At 63.7% G+C, this 20,746-nt stretch overlaps 1 protein-coding gene across 4 annotated transcripts in view; it reads right to left on the bottom strand.

Moving 5' to 3' along the window:
* Nucleotides 1-1,641: 1,641 nt before the first annotated feature.
* KIF21B (kinesin family member 21B) overlaps nucleotides 1,642-20,746 on the bottom strand; it is a 29,620-nt gene continuing 10,515 nt past the window's right edge. Inside the window, exons 2-36 of one of the 4 annotated variants that reach the window (XR_011805077.1) lie at nucleotides 20,109-20,331; nucleotides 19,649-19,831; nucleotides 18,788-18,937; nucleotides 18,434-18,568; nucleotides 17,944-18,111; nucleotides 17,411-17,526; nucleotides 17,074-17,269; nucleotides 16,429-16,618; nucleotides 16,271-16,334; nucleotides 15,633-15,839; nucleotides 15,313-15,391; nucleotides 14,897-15,017; nucleotides 14,444-14,635; nucleotides 13,681-13,880; nucleotides 13,394-13,501; nucleotides 12,904-12,972; nucleotides 12,521-12,750; nucleotides 12,095-12,242; nucleotides 11,828-12,022; nucleotides 11,227-11,328; nucleotides 10,963-11,128; nucleotides 10,723-10,783; nucleotides 10,393-10,450; nucleotides 9,790-9,995; nucleotides 9,262-9,336; nucleotides 8,982-9,095; nucleotides 8,457-8,495; nucleotides 6,873-7,009; nucleotides 6,448-6,628; nucleotides 6,003-6,167; nucleotides 5,633-5,750; nucleotides 4,674-4,844; nucleotides 4,025-4,224; nucleotides 3,390-3,633; nucleotides 1,642-2,853 (exon numbers count right to left, since the gene is read on the bottom strand). Coding sequence is in view for 2 of the 4 variants with exons in the window: in XM_038168288.2 (XP_038024216.1) it covers nucleotides 2,799-2,853; nucleotides 4,025-4,224; nucleotides 4,674-4,844; nucleotides 5,633-5,750; nucleotides 6,003-6,167; nucleotides 6,448-6,628; nucleotides 6,873-7,009; nucleotides 8,457-8,495; nucleotides 8,982-9,095; nucleotides 9,262-9,336; nucleotides 9,790-9,995; nucleotides 10,393-10,450; nucleotides 10,723-10,783; nucleotides 10,963-11,128; nucleotides 11,227-11,328; nucleotides 11,828-12,022; nucleotides 12,095-12,242; nucleotides 12,521-12,750; nucleotides 12,904-12,972; nucleotides 13,394-13,501; nucleotides 13,681-13,880; nucleotides 14,444-14,635; nucleotides 14,897-15,017; nucleotides 15,313-15,391; nucleotides 15,633-15,839; nucleotides 16,271-16,334; nucleotides 16,429-16,618; nucleotides 17,074-17,269; nucleotides 17,411-17,526; nucleotides 17,944-18,111; nucleotides 18,434-18,568; nucleotides 18,788-18,937; nucleotides 19,649-19,831; nucleotides 20,109-20,331 (4,822 nt within the window). In the remaining 2 variants the exon portion in view is untranslated. The remainder of the gene's footprint in view (nucleotides 2,854-3,389; nucleotides 3,634-4,024; nucleotides 4,225-4,673; nucleotides 4,845-5,632; nucleotides 5,751-6,002; nucleotides 6,168-6,447; nucleotides 6,629-6,872; nucleotides 7,010-8,456; nucleotides 8,496-8,981; nucleotides 9,096-9,261; nucleotides 9,337-9,789; nucleotides 9,996-10,392; nucleotides 10,451-10,722; nucleotides 10,784-10,962; nucleotides 11,129-11,226; nucleotides 11,329-11,827; nucleotides 12,023-12,094; nucleotides 12,243-12,520; nucleotides 12,751-12,903; nucleotides 12,973-13,393; nucleotides 13,502-13,680; nucleotides 13,881-14,443; nucleotides 14,636-14,896; nucleotides 15,018-15,312; nucleotides 15,392-15,632; nucleotides 15,840-16,270; nucleotides 16,335-16,428; nucleotides 16,619-17,073; nucleotides 17,270-17,410; nucleotides 17,527-17,943; nucleotides 18,112-18,433; nucleotides 18,569-18,787; nucleotides 18,938-19,648; nucleotides 19,832-20,108; nucleotides 20,332-20,746) is intronic. The other 3 variants (XR_011805078.1, XM_038168288.2, XM_072028376.1) reach the window with 3 other exon arrangements.

The raw sequence follows: 20,746 nt of genomic DNA, 5'->3' as shown, positions 1-20,746 counted from the left end.
GACCACCTCCACCCTGGGCAGAGGTGAAAGCACCGCTCCCTGCGCCCAGGGCTCAGGAAAAGAGGGACGAGGAGCAGCCCGTGCCCACCCTGTGCTTTAGGTGCCATCACCCCAAGGAGATTTTGCACCCCCAGAACCCAGCTGCGAGCACAGGGACGGGGATGGAGGCTGATCAGCCCTGCAGAGGATGCTCTCCATCCCCCCAAAGGGACAGGAGGGATCCGTGCCAGGCTGCAGATCAACCCCATAACTACTGGGATGGAGGCAGAGCCCCGCTGTGAGCATCCTCCAGCATCCAGAGCCGGATCTCAGCAGGAAAACTGGAGCAGAACGGGGAGCTGGGGGGGGAATTGGGGTGCTGAGCTGCCCAGGGAGGGGGCTCAGAAATGCAGTGAGGTGCAGGTGAGGGCACACGTCTTTGGGACAAACTCAAGCATCGAAATCAGAACGACGAGGACGGAAGGCAGAGAAATCCAAACTTCAACCCCCACCCACCACCCCCCACCCCATCACCCCCCCCCCCCCGACGAAACCCAACGACGACAGCACCCAGCTTGCACCGTGAGGTAGCTAAACCAGATCAAACACCCCAAAAAAACAACCCACGCAGGGACTATGACACACACACACACACAATATGGGATCACCGTCACCTCCTGCTTCACGGACCCCCCCTCTGCCCCCTCGCTGCTGTGCCGTGCTCCCCAGCTCCCTGCACCTCCAGGCTGCAGCCGGGGGGGCTCAGCATCAGCCAGGATCCAGCCCCCCAGCCCTGGGAAGCCAAGCAGGAACCCGCAGCCTACGTGGAGGGGGGAAACTGGAGAGCAAGGCGAGGCAGATCTGACCCCAAATCACCCCAACAGGGCGCCCCTTCACTGATCCCAGCAGCGCGAGGTTTTAGGGCAGGCGCTGGCAGATCTTGGCACCGATGCACCGAGCTGCAGCCACACAGACACACACATCCCAAAAAAAAAAAAGGTATTGAGGAGCAGGGAAACCCTCTCCGAGACAGGCTTAGGGGGCATCACGGCCTCCAGCTCCGTACCTCTGTGCGCTATGGGGTGGCCATGGGGCCCTTGTGCCTCTTGGCACTGTCCCGGGCAGGGTGGCACGGCATCGTGCCCTCCACCGAGGCATGCCAGCAGGATTGTTTTGTTGCTTTTTTTTTTTTTTTTCCCAAAAACCCACAAAAAAAAATCCTTTTCAAGTCAGTAGAGATGCTCCTGTGCTTCGGGATGAGGAGGAATCGCCACGCTCCGCCTGGAGAGGTTTCAACGAGGGCTGGTGGCAAAGGACTCGGGGCTGGCTGTGGTTGCAGGAAGGAGAGGGAAAATGGTCTGTGCTTTATGGGGCAGGTCCTGGAGCCCCCGGCCTCTGAGATCCCAGTTCAGCACCGGTGGGATCACGTAGGGAAATCCATAAGTCCGAGTCCAAAAGCTGCTTCTTCTGCGACAAAAGTGAGGTGAGAGCAGGGGAGGAGAGGGCACCGCTCCTGGGGTCTCCTCGGCCATCCCACAAAGCCTGGCATGGGGCAGGGGACGGCCCAAGGGACCAGGGGAGGGAGAAATCAAAGCTCCAGCATGGGACCAGAGCCTGGCCGACCCTTAGACCAGGGGAGGAGGAGGAGGAGGAGGGTAGCTGCAGAGGCTGAATCCTCAGGATCTCACTCCTGGATGGAGCAAACTGTGCAAGATCAGCCCCTGCAGGATTGTCCTTCAAGTGTGCAGGGAGTGGGGGATTTGTGCCAGCCTCAGCAGCCGACCCCATCCTCACCCCACTCCTGGTACTGAGCCCCATCGCCGGCACCCCAGGGCTCGGGGGGCAAAACCGAGCTGGTCCCTCCCCAGTAAAGGGGCTGAGAGGGGGGCGTTGAGAGCCTCCAGCTCCCAGCTGTGCCAAAATGAGACGGGCATCGGGGCAACAAAACCCAGCCTCGGCTTCTTCAGCCAGGAACTTCTGGTCTCGCTTGGGGTCCTGAGCTCGAGAGGGGTTAAAAGGCTTCAGGGATGCCTGCTGAGACCCCTTTCCCCGCCGCAGAGTGGAGCTGGGGTCTGCTGATTTTGGCTCAGAGATTTTCACAGATCGCCACGAGGAAATGCAGCAGCTGGGGCTGGAAGTCGTGCGATGGACGGAGAGCTGCCCGGGCTCACCAGGCACAGCAGGGATGCGCAGGGCGAGCCGGGTGGGACAGGCTGAGGCTGGGGGCTGATGGAGCTGCCTGGAAATCCTCCTGCAGACCCCATCGCAGCACGGGGCCATCCCACAAGTACCGTCTCCGAAGAAGCAGCCCCTCCGTGCTCTGGTCCTGGCCAGCAGACCCCAAACGGCCTCGAGACTGGGGAATGGAGAAAGACTCCTGCAGGAACCAGCCCCGGAGCCAAGAGGGACCAAAGGAGCACATCCAGGTGGAGGCTGCGGGAAGCCACAGGGACAGGAGGGAATTCGGTGTCTCCAAATTCCTTTGGGAGCTCAGCCTGGACTCCAACCTCTCGGAGTCCTGACAGCAGCAGTACAGCAGGGTGGGCGAGAAGGGAGACGAAGTTTCCTGGTCAGTGGAAAACCATCGAGAAAGCGCAGCAGGAGGGGAGGTGGAGCTGCCGGTGCTCCACGGAGCTGCCTCTTCACAGGGAAAAAAAATCAGTGCTCAAAGTACCAGGTGGGGCCTCATCCACCCCGGCGGGCCAGCCACAACAAATCCCATCCCTGGGCTGAGCTCCTGTCGATGACGAGGTCTCGATAGCAAGGGCGAGGTACCCGGCTGTCCCCCTCCTGTCCCACCTTCCAGTCCTTTGCAGCCCCTAGTTGGACCCAGCGGGCAACCTCCTCCCGCTCCAGAGCTTCACTGTCAGGTCGCTGAGAAATAAAAGGGCGAGAGGGGGCGGCGTGAGAGGGGCAGGGGGCTTGGCACCACCAGGAGAACGTCCTCCACCCCCAGCCCCTGGCATCATGCAGCCCCCAGGGCTCTCCCCAAGCTCCTTCCCCTCGGCGCGAGGACGCCCGGGTTGGTTTGGGGAGCAGGCGGACCCGGTGGGGCTCAGCCTCCAGCTCACCCCACGGGCAGGGAACGGGGACAAAGGGGAGTGGGGACCCTGACAGCGGGACCCCTGCACCCCTCGGATGAGCTCTGGCTAGGTCGAAGTGATGCTGCAGGGAGCTGCTGAGCTGGGTGCCCCCCCGGGCACGGGTTCGCTTCGGGGTGGCCCCGTCTCCATGCAAGGGTGCGGGCAGGCCGTGGCTGCCACAGCAGATGTGGGCACCGGGCGAGAGAAAAAAGGAAAAAAAGAAAACCAAAACCAAAAACAACGCGGGGGCACGACGGGGACCAAGGGGCTGAGTCACTCCTAGCAAAGATTTATCAAGTGGGGAAAAAACGCAAAAGAGTTTCATACCGTTAAGAAGCAGCTCAGACCAGAGAGAAAGAGAGAAAGAGAGAGAGGAGCAAAAGCAAGCAACAGCGAGAAAGAGATGGAGAGAAAGGAAAAAGACAGAAGAAGAGTGCATGAGCAAGAGAGAGTCAAGAGAGAGCAGGAGGGTCAAGGCAGACTAGTAGCACGGCCCTTTATGGCAAGGACGCGTCGTGGAAGGCAAGGGGTGAGCCCAGGCACGTAATTCCATAACTTTACCCGGCAGTCGCTGTGGCACAGATGGGAGGTGGGGAGGAGGAGAGACAGAGAGAGACAGAAAAAAGGAAGGGAGAAAAGGGACATGGTCGAAAAGAGGACATCAGAGTCTTGCTGCCAATTTGCTCCCCGAGAGCAGCTTGGGGTGCCCAGCCCCGGGGAAGAGGGGTCCCTGCCCGGGGGGATAACCCAGGGCAGCGCCAGCACGCAGGCAGGGGACGGACTGAGAGGGGCAAGATGAGATGAGGAGTGCAGGGACTGGAAAGCTGCGAGACCCCCCCCTTCCCTCCCTCCCTGCTCCCTGCAGCCCCCCCCATCCCCCAAAGCCCAGGGATGCCAGGTCAACCCAGGGGGCTTCCCACCTCCCCAGGGGCTGCGGGGGGCGCGGAAAGCCCGCGGCTCACCTGGAGGCGGTGAAGATGTGCTTGGAGTTGGTGCAGATGGCATTGATGGGGCTGTCGTGCCCCTTGATCTCCCCCACCGGGGTGAAGTTATCCACGTTCCACACCTTGATCACGCCTCCTCGGCAGGCGCTCAGCACCATGGGGCGGCCGGGGATGAAGGCCAGGGCGCAGACCCAGTCTTTGTGCGCGTTGGGGATTTGCTGCACGCACGGGGACAGAGCGGAGGTGACGATCAGCATCACCTGCAGCCCCAAAAAAGCCTCGTGCGCACAGCTTGAGGGGCTCCGATCAGCATCACCCCAGGGCTGACCTCCAAAAGCTGGAGTTAGGACACCGAGGGGATGGATCTGAGACCCAGAGCTCGGTTTGCCCCCTGGGTGGGGGGCACTAATCCTGTTTTCAGAGTGGAACCCAGCAATCGATGCTGCAAAGCCTGCGTGCCGAGGGGAATTGGCAATGCTGGGTGCCAATCCACACACACACGTGTTTTTGGGGGTACGGAGACACCTGGCACAGGCACTGCCATATTCCAGGGGTGCCCTCCAGGTGTGTTCAGCACAGGACACCAGCACCATGCCCCGAACCTTCCCCCAATCCCCCCCCCCAGCACTGCTGCTCTGCCCCACGTCACCCTGAGGACCCCCCAGACCTGGCTAAGTTCCTGCTGCTCCAGGTCCCATTTCTTTATGCCGTTGTCCCTGGAGCCGCTGAAGAGGACGTCCCCCTGGATGGCCAGGCACTCGATGCCGTCGTAGTGAGGGGGCTCGAAGTTGTGAGTGGGGCCGATATTGCCCACCATGCCCTCGGCAATCTCAAACACCTGGGGGAAAAAAAAAAACAGCGGGTGAGGGACCCCAGGTGGATGCGGAAATAAACGGAGGTCCTGCCTTGGAGAACTTGGCCATCGTTGGAGAACATTGACCACCTCTGAGGTGGGCAATGAGGAGCCATTTCTGCTCAGCCAGAGCGGGCAGGCGTTGGGACGGGTTGCCCAGGGAGGTGGGGGAGTCCCCGTCCCTGGGGGGGCTCCAGGAGAGGTTGGGGCTGGTGCTTGGGGACACGGCTCGGTGGGGACAGTGGTGGGGGGGTGCTTGGAGCAGGTGACCCTGGGGGGCTCCTCCAACCCTGATGACTCCGGGATTTCACTCAGGGTGAGCTTTTACACCTCTCCACGAGCTGAGCCAAGAGCTCGCAGCTGTCAGAAGAGCAGGACCCTGCCTCCCTCCCCATCCCCCTGGTGCCAGCTCCACCTCAACCTGCTAACAGCCAAAAATAAAATAGAGGGGTGAGCTTTTCCTGTGCTGGGGATGCAAATCAGCCGGCACAGAGCATCTGCACCAGGGAGAAGTGAGCAGAACGGGGCAAGCTGCTGATCCGGGTCAGCCGTAACGCACCAGCACCAGGCACGGAGCCTGAGGGATGAGACAAACCCTCCACACCCAAAGCTGCACCCCTACCACGGACAAAAGGCAAGATTTGAGGCATGGAGATGCACAAAAAGCCACAAACAGAGGTGAAAATAGAAATCTGGGCACGGAGGCACCGGGGGGTTGCCAAGACCCGGGGCTCCCCGAGGTGCCAGGAGCTCAGCGCGCAGCCAGGACCCACCTTGACGTAGTGATCCTTGGAGCCCGTCACCACCAGGTCGTGGTTGCTCGCCGTCTGGTTTACCGTCAGGCACATCACGGGCCCGATGTGGCCGCTCAGCTTCCCGACGGGCTGCAGCCTACAGAGACCGGGGGCTGGGGTCAGCTCTCCCAAAAAAGCTCCCCCAAAAGCTTCCCCCAGCAGGCGAAGGTCCCCCCTTCTCCTGCGCTCACACCCCGAGGAGCCCCATCGCTGCTCATCACCCCTTGGGTCCCAAAATCCCTTATTATTATTATTCTGCTGCTAACGAGGCTTTCCCTTTCCCCGGGGGGTCCTTTTGGGTACCTCCGAGCAGAGGGAAGCCCCCCCTGGAGAGCCGTCCTGCCCTCACCTGCTCAGCTCCCAGATGCGAACGGAGTTGCCGGTGGCGGCGTAGAGCGTGGTGCCGGTGGGGTTGAGCGCGATCTGGTTGATCTGGTGCTCCCCCTGCACGCTGGTGACCGTGCGGGTGGTGGTCCCGGCGCACGCGTCCCCAGAGATCACCTGGCCAGAAGATCTAGGGGAAGGAGAGGAGGAGGATGGATGGATGGATGGGGCACGGTCAGGGACCGGAGGCAGAGATCGGGACCCCGCTGAGGAACCCAACGGGGCTGCTGGGTTTGGGGTGCCAAAGATCCCACATTGGGAAAGGCCCTACGGGACCAGCAGGACCTTCACCTCCTAGAGGATCCCCTCCATCCTTGCACCCCAGCCCCCTCCTGGGACCAGCTTCTGCCGAGCCAAAGACACCCCCGGTGCCCAGGGACCCCCCCGGGACCCCCCAACCTGCTACGTACGTGAGGGTGCGGATGCAGCGGGCCGAGTCCCGGATGTCCCACACCTTGATGTACGAGGTGGACACGGTGAACACCAGCCCCGTGTGGCTGCAGTACTTGATGGACACCACGTTGTTGGGGTGCCCCTTGAGGGAGGCGATCTCCTGCCCCGTCACCAGGTTCCACATCTTGCAGCTGCGGTCTGCGGGAGGACGAACGTGCCCATGGGGGGGGGGGTCTCCCAAGGGGCATGGATGACTCCCCGTGCCCAGCACTGCCCCCAGGGAACCCCCCAGGGCAAAAAAAGCCAACCTGGGCAGCACGAGCTCAATGCTGAGGGCAGGAGCGTGGCCCAGGAGGGAGAGTCCCCGCGGTGCCCACCACACCACCCATTCCCCCGTGCCAACCTGCTGGCAAGGCAGCGCCCTCCTCGCCCCCTCACGCACCTTTGGAGCCGGTGAAAAGCAGCTCATCGGTGGCATCCAGGCAGAGCACGGGCTTGGTGTGTCCTTCTGCCACGGAGACGCACTGCAGCGGGGCCGTCCGGGCGTTCTTGGTGCCCCCCACCGGGTTGATGACGCCCCTTGCACGGGAGAGAAAGGAGAAGCGTGGTGGGGTGCGTGTGCGCACAGGGGGGCACCACGTGTCCCAGGGACTCCCCAGGCATCTTCATCTTCCACCACCCTGCAGGGCGATGGGCCCCCTGTCCCAACCCAGCACATCCGAGGAAATGTCTTTATGGAAACCCTGGGAAGCTCCCCACTGCCTGGTGCCCCCGTCCTGGTGCCCAGGGCTGGGAGAGGGGGCGCCCAGCGGCCTCTGCCCCGCTAGCGGTGAGCTGGGGAGCCAGGAGACCCAGCTCACCATCCCTCGGGGCAGTTTGGGATAAACTGCACCTTGTATGGCCTGAAATTCTGCCATAAATGAACATTTCAGGATGCTAATAGCCAGCACCCCGCTTCCTTACAGCCTGTCAGGGCTCTGCTCCTTTTAAAACCTCAAGGGTGGCAGAGGGCAGCGCATCAGAGGTGCTCGGGGTGCTGAGATCCAACAACCCTACAGCTCCAGCCCTGTCCTGCACGGCCACCACCATCTCCTCCCCGCTGCCACCCCAAAACGTGGCCCCGAGCTGCGCTGCTCTCTTCTTACAGCAGGGAAACTGAGGCACGGGGCTGGGGAAGGGCAGGCCCGGGGCCACGGAAGGCTCGTGTTAGCCAGGATGGCTGCGGGCTCGTTCATCGGGGTTTGGAAATCACACGGGCGTGATCGTCCTTTCCCAATTAGCAGGCACAACCACAAACTAATTAAGTGTCCCTGCCAGCCTGGAGGTGACAAATGGGTGGAAACCCCAAATCCCCAGGGTGAGAGGGTACCAGGGGGCTTCGTGCCTGGCTGCAGAGCACCCAAGGTGACAAAAGGGTCTGGTGTCACCCCTCTGGTGTCACCAGCAGGGTGCTGGGGAGCTGCTACTCCTAAAGGGTGATGGAAAGGTGGTCCTGGAGCTGGGAAACCCCCCGGTGGATGGGAGGTGGCACCGGGACATGCCCAGCAGCACCTTGCCCCCATCCGGGCTGTGCTCCAGGGCGAAGAGCTCTGCCCCGGAGCCTGGCGCTGGAGACGCACGGCCAGGCACTGGGAGATGCTTCCCGGGAAGCCGCTTGCAAGAAAAACCATGCCGGCAGCGTGCGGGACGGCTCAGCCCCTTCCCCAGCACCGCGCGGTCCTGCTGGAGAGCCGGGGACGGGATGGGGCACGGGGGCATCCCGCAGGTGGCACGGAGCATGCTGCCATCCGGAGCAGGAACGGGTCGGATCGAGGTCCCGAGCCAGGGGACGGCGCCGTGCCCAGAGGGGACGGCACGGGGACAGCAGGCACGGGCTGGGAGCTGGGGCAGAGCAGCGAGGTGCAGGCGGAGCATGCAGGGACAGGGGAGAGCGACCTCAGGAGAGAGAGAGAGAGAGGAGGAGGAGGAGGAGGAGGAGGAGGAGGAGGAGAGGAGGGAGGGGTAATAAATAGAAAGTTGTCTATACCTCAGCACCTCCGAGACAGAGGAATCGCTGTCATCAGACCTAGGGGCAGAAAATTAGCAGGATTACGGGAGAGAAAACCCAGACTAGAAGAGGCAGCGGAGGAGTCAGAGGTGGAGGGATTGTTATTGCATCCAAGCCAGCGCAGGACGGAGAGGAGGAGGAGGAGGAGGAGGAGGAGAGAGGGAGAGAGAGAAGCACACACGGAGAGGGCAGAGGAGCAGGAGGGCACTGAGGGTCGGACAGATCTCCGTCAGGACACGGCGCTGCCGGCAGCTCTCCGAGACGTGGGCGGCCACCTGGAGCAGCTCTGGGGGGTCCGTGCCAGCCCCTGGGCATCCTGCAAGCCCCCAGCCCACCTCCCCCCTGCTGGGGGCAGCCGGGGACAAAACGGTGGCAGGAGGGCAGCAGGGAGCCCACCCGGGTGCTGCGCTCCCGTGCCCCGCCGTGGGAGCCGGTAGGTGCCGCCGGTGCCACGGCACGGGTCCAGCACCATGCAGCCCCCCCAAAAAATAACCCCACACTCACTTGTCCAAGGCCGAGCCCTGGCTCTGGTTGCTCGTGAGCCGAGAGAAGACGTTGCGGTCGTTGCGCGGGCGGGTGGGGGGGGACGAGGGGGGCGTGAAGCCGACGTCTGGAGGCCTGAGGCAGGAAGGATTAGAGGGACGCGTGATTTGGGGACTACTCATGCGGCACCTGCCAAACTCCTCTTCCTCATACCGGCACCCCAGGGCCTGGAGAGCATCCCTCCCGGCTTATTTGGGCCACCCAGCCTCCCCCTGACCGAGTCCCTGGCTCCCGAGCTCACCTGGCGGGTTGCCCACGGTCGTAGGATTTCCTCCGTGTGAGCGGCGACGTGTCCGAGACGCGAGATTGCCTGGGGCTGGGGGAAGCAGAACGGCACGGTGGGTGCCTGCTCTCCTCCCCGTCGGGGGGAGCTGCTCCGTGCTGAGCCCCTCATCCTCCCCCAGCCAAGGAAACGGGGAAGGGGCTCCCCTGGTGTCCCCAGGGCACCATCAGAGTCATCTCATGGGCATGGACACTTCTGGCAACCCAAGGAGCCTCCATGAAGGATGGGAAGCCAGGGGGACCAGGATGGGACCCGGGGGATCAGGGGGACCAGGATGGGACCAGGATGGACGAGGATGGACCAGGATTGGACCCTCAGCACGAGGGGGTCCTTCTGGAGAGACCCATCACCACGGGCAAGCCCGGATGGATGCAGGCTTTGGCTCGCCCTCGTTGCTCTGCCATGGGGCACAGATTCCCCCCCCACCAGCCCCGATCCCCAGGAGCCCCCCCCCACCACCCCCCAGAGCCAGCACCCCCTGCTCACAACGTGCTGCCTCGCGTGGGCAGGCTGACGGTGCGCGACACCTTCTCCTTGTAATAGGGGTCTCGGATGGAGAAGCTGATCCCGTCCTCCTTGATCTCCATGAGGGACGCCAAGGACTTGGTGATGTTCTTGGTGGAGATGTCCAGCGTGGGACCCAGGCACTCGGCCGACACCGCCTTCATCTGCCCGGAGAGCTTGGGCTCTCCCTAGGACGGGACACGGGGCTCAGGGGAGCTGCAGGGCCAGCAGCTCGTGCACCCCAGCCACAGGAGGATGGACAAATTCCCAGTTTTCCATACAAATCTGACAGCCTGCACAGGGCAGCGGGCTTCCCTCCACCTTAGCCTAAAAAGGATCCAGCACAGGGACACCCCCCTGGGTGCCCACCCAACCTGGAAGCCATCCCTGCACCTCTGTGCCCAGGGGACCACAGATCCAGGAGATTACGGAGAGCTGACCCCATCCAGAGCCCAGCCGTACCCCAAGGCTGGCTCCCCAAGAGCCAGGTTGCAGAGCAGACCCCAAAGCTGAGCCCCATGGCCCTATAAACAACGATTTCCCCCATCCCTCCTCCCATAGCCTGCGGCAGGAAGGCCAGCTCACCTTGAACTTGAAGTCATCCTGGCTCGCTGAGCCCTTCATGGTGAAAGACTGGGAGAAGCTGCAAGGAGAAGGTGGCAGAGCTGGATCCTCAGGGCCGAACCCCTTTCAGAGAGGCTGCTGCAGCCCCCCCAAGACCCCTGAGGTCCCCCCCACACTCCCCAGCTCCCTCTCTCCAAAGAACAACCCCATCTTCGCGCCCACTGGGGGTCTACGAGACATCTGTGCTCTCCAAGGAATAGGGGCCACGGGAAAGCACAGGAGGGGACTTCCTCATCAAAACCCACCCCTGAGAGGCCCCGGACATCCCACCCCACGGGGCTGGGTGCTCACCTCCCATCCGAGGCCAGGCTGAACTCGGAGACCTCCTCATCCGTGCTGGTGTAGCCGTTCTCTGCGCACAGGGGAGAGGGCACATGAGCGGTGTGCAGGGGGCCACGTCCCACCAGAACGGCACCCAGGGGCACAACGATGCCAGTGGTGGCACCTTTGGGTGCTCCATGGCATTGGAAGCCCACCCTCACCCCACGGAGAGGACCCCGACCCCAAGGGAGGCCCCGGGCTCGTGCCCACCTTGCTGGACGTTGTGGATCAGCGCCTGCAGCTCGGGGTGGGACTCGGCTTTCTCCCTCAGGGCATCCAGGATGAGGTGGTTCTGCGAGGAGCCGGTGACATCCGTCTGCCTCAGGCGCCCCTCCAGCAGCCGGATTTGGGCCTCCTTCTGCGCCACCTGCAGCCCCTGGAGGATGGGGAAAAAGCCACAGCCACCTCAGCATCATCACGCTGCTCGGGACAAAACCCCAAAGTGGGGGACGAGACCCCCCAAGGTGCCCGCACCTTGTCGATGGATGCCTTCAAGAAGTTGTCCAGCAGCAGCCGGGCTTCGGCCAGGGAGCAGGAGCTGATCACCACCGAGGTGTCCGTGGAGTCCAGCTCCTCCTGGGAGGGGAGGAGAGGGAACGGGATGGGACCGGGGAGCATCGCAGCCAGGTAGGGTCGGGTGATGTGGGCACCACGGGTGGCACGGGCACCACGGGTCCTGCACCAGCGCCACCCCGTCCTGGCTCATGCCACCATCAGGGACAATTTGGCACAGCCAGGGACAGGCTGGGCACAGCGCAGAGCCTCCAAGCCCAGGCTGCAGCCGCTAGAGGGGGCGAGGAGCCGCGCGTCTCCCCGCCGTGCCCGGTGCCAAAACCGGACACCAGAACCCGTGGGGTTTCTCTGGGAAAAAAAAAAAAAAGCCGGGTTTCCCAAGCATTTTCCAGCATCCCACAAATGTTTGCAGACGCCCACGGAGACCAGAACCCGGCAGCCTCGTGGGAAGGCTGCGGCTTTCCCATGTCCTGGGGCAGGATGCTCTGGGATGCCCGGGTTCCCTCCCCAGCCTGGCGATCCCCTCGCCTCCCGGGGACCCTCCCGCTCCCTCCGTGCCCACCTTGGTCTCCTCGATCTGCATGATGGTAGCCTGGCAGTCGGAAATGCTGTCGTTGATGTAGTCGATGTTGGCCCCCAGCACCTCGATCTCCTCGTTCAGCTCCTGCAGCCCCTTCTGCTCCTTGGGGCTCTCCGCCTGCAGCTTCGCCCTCTTGCCCAGCAGTGCCTCCTGCAGCAGCGCCAGCTCCTCGCGTTTCTGGGGGAAAAAAGAGGGAGTTTGGCACTGCTGGCACGGCCAGCCCACCGCCCCCAAGCCCACCACCCTCACCTTGATGAGCCGCTCCATGTCGGCCTCCAGGTTGACGATGGTCATCCTCTGCATCACGATGTCGAAGATGCGCCGCTCCAGGGACTGCCACTTGAGGCGGGCGGCCTTGCTGAAGGTCTGGCTCGTCCCCTTCTTGGGGAACTTCTTCCTGCAGCACGAGGGGACCAGAGGCACGTGGCTGCACCGCCTCTGGAAAGCTGGGTTTTCCCCAAAAGGATGCCCAAGCTCTGGTGCATCACTTCTGGATTGCCCAGCTCCGACACCAACCCTCCCTGATCCTTCCAATGCAGCTCATGCCTCGCGTTGGAGGTTTGCCTCCAGCCAAACACACCAAAAAAACCCTCCAAGCCTCTGCCACCAGCCTAAAACCAGCCCCAGGAGCCCCGGGGACCCCTCCCCACCCATCCGCACAGCCCCTGCCCTGACCTGGGCGGCCGAGCCCCGTTGGCAGCAGGCGAGGGGTCTCCCAGGAAATTGTTGATTTTCCGATTCCACTGGCGCACGATGCTGGAGACGGAGCGGGCGCCGGATTCGGGCTCGGAGGAGGTGGTGCTGGCCGAGACCTCAGCGCCCGAGTCCAGCATGGGCGGCTTCTGGCTCGTCCTGCCCGCCACCCGGTCCGACATAGGCTTGGCGAGGCGGCGCAGCGCCGACACCTGCCCAAAAGAGGGGCCGAGGGTGTCAGATGGGGGTCCCCCACCCCAAGCCGGTCACCAGCTCCCTCGGCTCCCCAAAAGGCTGAGAGTGAGGCGGTGTCACTGAGCCACAGCTTGGCTGGGACCCCCCCAGAGATGTCCCCCCCCCCTCACCTCCTGGGTTTTCCTCCGCAGCACGATTTCCTGCTGCCGCTTCTGAGACTCCAGAGCCCGGATCTGGAACTGCACGAGAAAGACAGGATTTGGCTCCTGATGGGGAAAGGAGAACCGCCCGGACCCCCCAGCGATGGCCACAAACTCCCCCATCACCTTGAGGAGTTGCTTTGGCACGAGCGGGGTCACTCCTGATTTTATCAGCCAGCAGGTTCCCAGCCCCAGGGCTGGTTTTGGTGGCACAACCCCCCCCGGAGCGTGGTGGGGAGCTCACAGCATCTCCAACCACCGCACTGGGAGATGCGGGAAGCCCCCGGGAGTTTTTCCTCCAGGTGAGCCCTGCTGGGGGCTGGCACCCCCTAAAGAGGCCACGGGGACAGGAGGGACCCCGAGCGTCACCAGCTGGTGTTTACGAGCACCTTGGGGTGCCGGACCAGCACAAACCCCCCCCTCCCCAGCGCAGGGACACGCAGAAGGGCTGAATCCTCACCTCCTGGCGCCGCTGCTCCTTCTTGAGCTGCGCGATCTCCCGGTTCCTCTTGGTCTCCGCCAGCCGCCTCCGCTGCTGCTCCTCCCGCATCTGCTTCATCAGCGCAACCTGGGGAGGGGAAAAAAAACACCGGCACGGCGTGGGCACCCGGCGCTCCCAGCAACCAGGGTGACCCCCCCAGGACCAAAAACCATCCCTTCTGCCCCGAGCAGGGCAGGGATTCAGGCTGGTCCCACGGAAGCCTCCCCGAGGCTGTTCCCAAGGGGGTACCCTCTGTGCCCGGGTACCTTCGCCTTCTTCATCTCGGCCACCTCCGCCTGCAGCTTCCTCAGCTCGCGCTCGTAGCGGGACTGGTTCTTGAGCAGGCGAGCGTGCTCCTTCTGGGCCGCCTGCAGCTTCTGCAGGTCCCGGTTCATCTCCTTCAGCCGCTTCTCGTAGTCAGCCTTGATCTTGTTGGCTTTCTCCTCCGTGTAGCACTCCATGGTGCCTGGGGGGAGCATGCGGGGAGGGTTTGCAAGGCTCGCTGCGCCCTGCCCGCCTTGCCGGAGCCTTCCCTCGACCCGCAAGGGGCTGGGGGCTGTATGGGGTACCCGATGGGGTGATGGGTGGGGGCTGAGCACAGGATGGGGGCCGTGGGGTTGCACGGCAAGTGCTGAGCTGGGAGGAGCTGTGGGTCTGGACCCTCAGCCACAAGCACCCTGCTTGGTTCACGCCAGCCCCCTGAGCCTAGCATCAGCCATGCCGTGGGGTCTTTGGGGTCCCCACATGCCCCACAGCACCTCGGCTCACCCAGAAAGGGGCGTATGGGACTATTAGGGGGTGTATGGGACTAGAAGGGGGCTTTGCTTCTCTGTCTTCTCCAGCACCAGTGGGGCCAGGAGCTCTCCGTGTCCCACGGTGAGACACGCACAGCCTCGGGGTCCCAGGGACAGCAAAGCCGTGCCATTTAGGGCTGCTGGATGCACTGACCCCGAGCCAGGAGGGCAGAAAGGGGGGGGACGGGGACCCAAAGCTGCAGGAACAGGGCCCCTGGGGGAGGGGGGCTCTCACTGAGGTTCTGCAGGACCCGGTCCCGCTCCAGCTGCGTGTCCCGGATCTTGTTCTGCAGCAGGATCAGCTTCTCCTCGTACTGGTGCTTGAGGGTCTGCAGGCGCCGCTGGCTGTTCTCCAGCTCATCGATCAGCTTCTGCTTGATCTCGATCTCGCAAGTCAGATCCGCCAGGTCGGCCTGGAAATTCACGGCTGGGGGACGAGGGGGGAGCAGTCAGGCCAGGAGGGATGGGGACAGCATCACCCCCATGGAGCAAGGAAGGAGCAGGGGGAGCTGATGGTTCCTGGGGGGTGGCAGCACCCCAACAAGCCTTGGACACCCCCTGCAGCACCCCTGGGGCTTCTCCAAGCAGGAGAGGAGGTGGCCGGGGGTCCCCATGGACTCCCCCCCCCCGTTCCCAGGACTGGAGCTGAGTGCCAGCAGACACCAGCACGCACCCCCCTGCTCTTTACCCTTCTCCTCCGCGTCCGAGTCCGAGTCCACCAGGCTCTCTTCGCTGCCCGAGTCCTCGTCTTCATCCTCGCGCCCATCCTCTTCCTCGCAGCCGCTCTCGTCCTGCTCCTCCTCCTCCTCCTAAGAGCCGAGTGCCTGACCTCAGCTCGCAGCGGGGCCTTGCCCTTCCCTCCACGCTGCGGCATCATTTTTGGACACCCCCCCATGCACCCCATGGCGAGGAGCAGCTCCGTGCCCCATCCATCCCCGCAGCACCGCATCCCCCAAATCTCCTTCTCCTACCTCCACACCAAGCCCCTGACCCCCCCAGCCTCCTTGTGAGGCCAGGCTGGGCTCTGTCCCCCTCCCAGGGGGGGCTACGACAGCCCTCTGTGACCACCCCCCCCCCTTGGCACGAGCACGAAGCCCCCCTCACCTCTTCTCCCTCGTTCTCGTCCGTCTCCTCCCCGTTGTCCTGCAGCTTCGGCCGCTTCTTGAACGCCTCCTTCTCGGGGCTGGGGGAGAGCAGGGGGGGGGCTGCTGGGTCCCAGCAAGGGGCAACACCAGGATGGGTCCCATGGCCCGCCCCCCCAAACCTCCCTTTGGGAAAATCAGCCCCTGGGTGTCCACAGTGGGCAAAAAGGAGACTGAGGATGGGGCAGTGCCAGGGGGGACCCCAGGTACCCAGGTTTTATCCGGGTGGCTTTGGGTAGGATGGGGGGATGCAGCCTCACCTCACACGGCTGCTGCCCTCACCTTTTCCTCCGCTGCCTCCTCTCCTTCTTTTTCAGGCGCTCCAGGTCCTGCTTGGCCCGGCGCAGGACATCGGACGCCTCCGTCTCAGCGGGGGCAGCCAAACCGGGCACCGGGGACGAGCCCACGGAGTAGGGGGGCCGGGCAGAGACGCGCGAGAGGCTGCGCCGCAAGGACTCGTTCATGGATTCGCTCTCCAGGAGTTTGGTCCTGGGGGAAGGCAGGCACAGGATGAGGTCAAAGGGGGGGACGTGCCACCCTCCCCAGGGTTTGGGGTGGTGTGAGACAGGGACAAACACCACGGAACCCATCTCAGGCTATAAGGTCGGGATGCTGTGGGCAGGGAGCACCCCGGGGTCACCGATGGACCTGGGTCTGGGGGGCCAGCAGCCCCTTGGGAAGACCAGGGGCTCCCCCCAGCATCTCCCCCATCCATCAGCAGCCACACAAAGGATGATGCTGGCCACAGCAGCACCACGGCAGCCCCATGGGGGTCTCAGCTGCTGCCCCATGGGGGTCCAGGAGCCATCCCAAGGATGCTGGAGGCACGGAGCTGGGCGCAGCGCACGGGCTCAGACCCCACAACGGCACCCACCAGCCTGGGGACCCCGGCGAGCCGAGAGCCCCGGTGCCTGGCTCACCTCAGCTCTTCGATCTCCCGGATGTAATTCTGGATGAGGGCACCGATAGCTTCGTTACCATCCCCTGGAAGAGGAGCAGAGCCTCGGGTGGGTCACGGGAAGAGCCGAGGCACGGTCCCAACCCGACCCCAAGGCACCGCGCGTGCGCCCAGCCTCACCTGCCTTGGCCAGCATGAGGTTGGCCTCCTGGCTCATCAGCTGGGTGACCCGGTTGTTGATGGCATCGATGGCCTCCTGCATGGCTTTTACCCGCATGCGCAGGGCGCTGTTCTCCTTCTGCAGCATGGCGTTCTCGCGGAAAAGGTCGCTGTAGCCCTCCGAGCCGTCCTCCCCGATCACCCGCTTGCCCTGCGGGGACAGGGGGCAGCCCCTGAGCGCAGGGTGCGTGGGGACACGGGCACCCACACACATCCACGCAAGGGAAGGGTGAAATCTAAGGACCAGGAAGGCTTGAACCCATGGGGCAGAGGGCGAGAGATGCTCCAAGGCTCTGCTCCGCCTCGGCATCCCCACGAGACTTGCCCGAGGTGGCAGGGCAGGAGCTGAGCCGTCACCAGCGCTGCCAAAGCACCGGCTTCACGATTCCTCAGTGCCGCGCCACCTCCCCAACACCCCGGTGCCACCAAGGCACAGAACAGAGCTCGGCCGGCTGGTGGGACACCCTCCTTGGGAGAAAGGGCTGGAGACAACCAGGGGAGGGGGCACAGTGGGCAGGAGGGTCTTGCTGGCTAAAATCACCCCGATGCAAGCACGGGGAAGCTCCCGGCTCCATCCCACCCCGCAGCCTTTGCTCGGGCGCTCACCGCCTTGTACTCCATCAGCTCCATCTGCAGGCGGGCGATCTCGGCCCGCAGGGCGCTGATCTGCTGGCTGGTCTTGTCCTGGTTCACCACCACCTTGTTCTTGATGTTGCGAGCCCGGTTGGCGTACTTGAGGGTGTTCAGGGTCTCCATGAAGTCGCGGTCGGAGGGGCTGACGCAGGCGATCATGATGGTTTGGCTGGGGGAGGCGAGGGCTGGGGTCAGTGGAGGTCACTCTCAGCCTGCCACGAGGCACCCACCCCACGAGGGTCCCTTGAGTCCCAAAATACCTCCCCAAGCCCCACGGACCCTCACCCCATTTGCAGGGGGACCCCCGTACCTGTTGCCCCCGAGGGAATCCTGCAGCAGGCGGGTGAGCTTGGAGTCCCGGTAGGGCACGTGCACCACCTTCTTGCTCTGGTCTCCCAAGGCGCTGATGACGTTCCCCAGGGCCAGCTGCCAACACAAAGCAAAGCCCCCACCCCAAATTCAGCCCCTGCCGAGAACACAGCCACCCCCACGGCCGGCGTTTGGGGCCTGGGGTGTGTGCTGTGGGCTGCCAGAGCCGGAGGCTTCCCAGGTCAGGCTCAGCATTTGCCCTCGGAGTGGGTTTTAAGCTCAAATTAGCAGACCTGGAGCTTTTGGGGGCTTGCACCCTTGTGCCCAGCTGGACCCCCACCCCACACCCTCAGAGTAAAGCCGTGCCCTCACCACTGCTCTTTAGGGTCACGGATAATCCAGGGCCAAGCCACATAACCCACGGCACAGAGAACAACTCAGGAGCTTGGAGCAGCCCGGAGCAGGACCCAAAGGTGCCCCAGGGCCCCCCGCAGCCCCCGTCTCCCCCTGCCCCTTGCACGCCCGGGGCCGTACCAGCCCGCAGTTGATGGAGATGCCTTCCTTTGCCCTCTCGCCAGTAGCACCCGTTCGTTTCAGCCTCTCCGAGCCCGCCAGGTCGACGAAATGGAACTTGGCCGTGAGGGTCTCGTACTCGGTGGGGGGCTGGGCTCCGTCCAGGAGGCCGCTCACCTCCCCGTTCACCTGCAGCCAGGCACACGTGGAGGGGTCACGGCCATGGCCCCCGAGCACCCAGAGACCCTCTCGGCCATATTCAGCCACCAGCAAAACCCTGAGCACCCACCCTCAGCTCTCAGCCCCTCGAGGATCCCAACAGAAACTTGCTGTGGGTCACCCCACCCGGCACGGGGCTGCTCATCTCCCACTAAATGTTAATAATTGCAGTAACGGGAGAGAAGCAAAACAAAAACCCAGCTCTCTATGATACTTCCAACCCCTGCCCCTTTCCAGGGATCCCCACACAAAGCTGGGGGGGACACAGACTCCCCAGACCCCCTTTTCTCACCAGCTCCGGGCGGGCGCAGACCCTCATCTGGCACAGGTGGATGGTGAAAATAGCATGGGAGCGGGAGCTCTGCACGTTCATCTGGGTGCTGGCAGTGGTGCGGGACAGAGCCCCCTGCTTCAGGCACTGGATCAGCTGCAACGACGCACGGCAGAGAGGAAACAAAACCTTTGGAGCACCCTTTTAGAGATTTAGGACAGCATCCTCCAGCAGCCCAACAGGCACCGGGCAGCCCCGACCTCCCCCTGCACCACCCTGGGGCTGCTCTGCTCCGTTCCCTCCTCGCCTTGCCCCTCTTGTAGAGCATCCCTGGCTGTGACCCCCCTTCTGCAGCCCCCCCGGTGCCAAACCCACCTCGTCCTGCGAGCTGATGAGCCGCGAGGTGACGCCGGTGGTGTAGATGCTCCCGCTGGCATCCTCGTGGATTTTGATGTTGGATTTGCGGTGCCGCGCGTCGGGGTCGCGGGCGCTGTCAAACAGGTCCAGGATCTCCTCGTTGTAGAGCTGAACGGGGTGAAAGCGGGCAGGGGGGTGAAACGGTGAGCAGGAGGCTGCTGGAGCCTGGCACAGGGGGGCTGCAGGAGCTGCCCTGTGCCCTTCTGCTGCTGCAGTCCCAGAGCTAGGATGGGCGGCGCAGGAGATCCGGGGGTGCGTGCATGTGGATGCACACGTGTGTGCGCACAGGGAAGGGTGACCAGGACAGCTGGCGTGCGTACAGGTGGAGGAGAGGATGCACAAAGGGTGCACAAACACATCCAGGAGGTGGTGCAGGGGTGAGTTCGGATCTAGGTGCATGGTTACACGTGCCCCAAAGGGATGGGGTGCAGGGGGATGCGTGCCCTGGCCACACGAGCAGCAGAGCCCCTCTCCCACCATGGGTCCCGAGGTCAACTTCACCAGGTGGAAGGGGAAACTGGGGAGCAGGGGAGTGCCAGACAAGCAGGGACAACCCCGAGGAGTCAGAGCTGACAGCAGTCAAACACCTCAAACAGGAGTGAGAGAGCCCAAAGCACCCCAAATCTCCTGGGGACCATGGCACAAGCTCCCATCCCCGGGGGGAGCTCCCAAGAAAACGCCACCGCAGTTTGTGGCCATCACGAGGCCAACAGCACCCAGGTGCTTTGGGTCTCCTGGGTGCTGTCACGCCTCCAGGAGCCCAGGACAAGGGCAAAGGGACCCCCCCCAGGGTGCCAGCCCAGCCTTGCTGTCACCCACCTCCAGGAACTGGGCGCTGACTTTGAACTCAGGTGCCGCCACGCCTTGGCTCTGTGCCGCCCGCTTGCGCTCCTCGATGCCGCTGAAGAGGTGGCCGATGGCCCGCGGGATGATGCCCTGCTCGTCCTCGGAGATGTTCATGTCGAAGCCCGTCCCCATGGTGTACGTCTTCCCGGCCCCCGTCTGCAAAGGGGACGCAATGGGGGGGCTGTTTGGGTCCTCAATGCCCCCTTGGCTCTCCAAACACCCCAGACCCCTACACATGCCCCAGCCATGTCCCCCCCCTTCTCCCAGCCCAGCCCAGCCCCTGCCCCAGCTCCCACCCAGCCCAGGGCCACCTCTGTCCCCTCTGCACCCAGGACCTTTAACACCTGTGCCTTCCCCTAACCTCTGCGGGCACCAGTGTCTCAGGAGAGCCCAAAACCCACAACGGAGCCCAAAAAGAGGGCAGAGCAGGTACCTGGCCATACGCCAGCACAGTGGCATTGTAGCCCTCGAAGCAGCCTTCGATGAGCTTGCCCACGCACGTGGTGTAGATCTGCTCCTGCCACGTGTCCAGGTCGAAGACGAAGTCGTAGGTGAAGGCTTTGTCCTTCCCCAGCAGCACCTGGGGCTCGCCGGGCGTCACGGAGGTGCAGATGTGACATCCCTCGATCTTCTCTTTGGACAGCTGGGGACGGATCCTGCAGGAGGAGGAAGAGGCTGAGGACAGCCTCGGGGCTCACCCCGCTGCCTGCTCCTGGGGACACCGGCGTGCCCCACGCTGGGGCTGCTCCAGGCAGGTGACAGCAGTGCCACCGCTCACGGTACGGAGCGCACAGCTCACAACAGCTTCCCTTGCACCAACAGCTGAATACAGCCCAGTCTCCCACTCCTACACCAGTTTATTCACCATGTCCCCGGCCAGGCAGCAAGCCCCGGGCTGCAGGTAGACACCGATCAATTCCTCGAAGCAGCCCAGAGTGCCAGGGCACGGGCACAGGCACGCCGAGGGGACGCGCTGCAGCCAGCCCCAGCGTGGGCGCACCCGCTCAGGAGGCAGCGAGATCAAAACTGCACTTAGAAAAGTGACAAAATTAAAAGCACAAAATGAAATGC

This window comes from Anas platyrhynchos, chromosome 27 (assembly GCF_047663525.1).
Source record: "Anas platyrhynchos isolate ZD024472 breed Pekin duck chromosome 27, IASCAAS_PekinDuck_T2T, whole genome shotgun sequence".
NCBI lineage: Eukaryota > Metazoa > Chordata > Aves > Anseriformes > Anatidae > Anas > Anas platyrhynchos.
The sequence above is the reverse complement of the archived record's forward strand: the minus strand, read 5'-3'. Positions and strand labels throughout refer to the sequence as shown.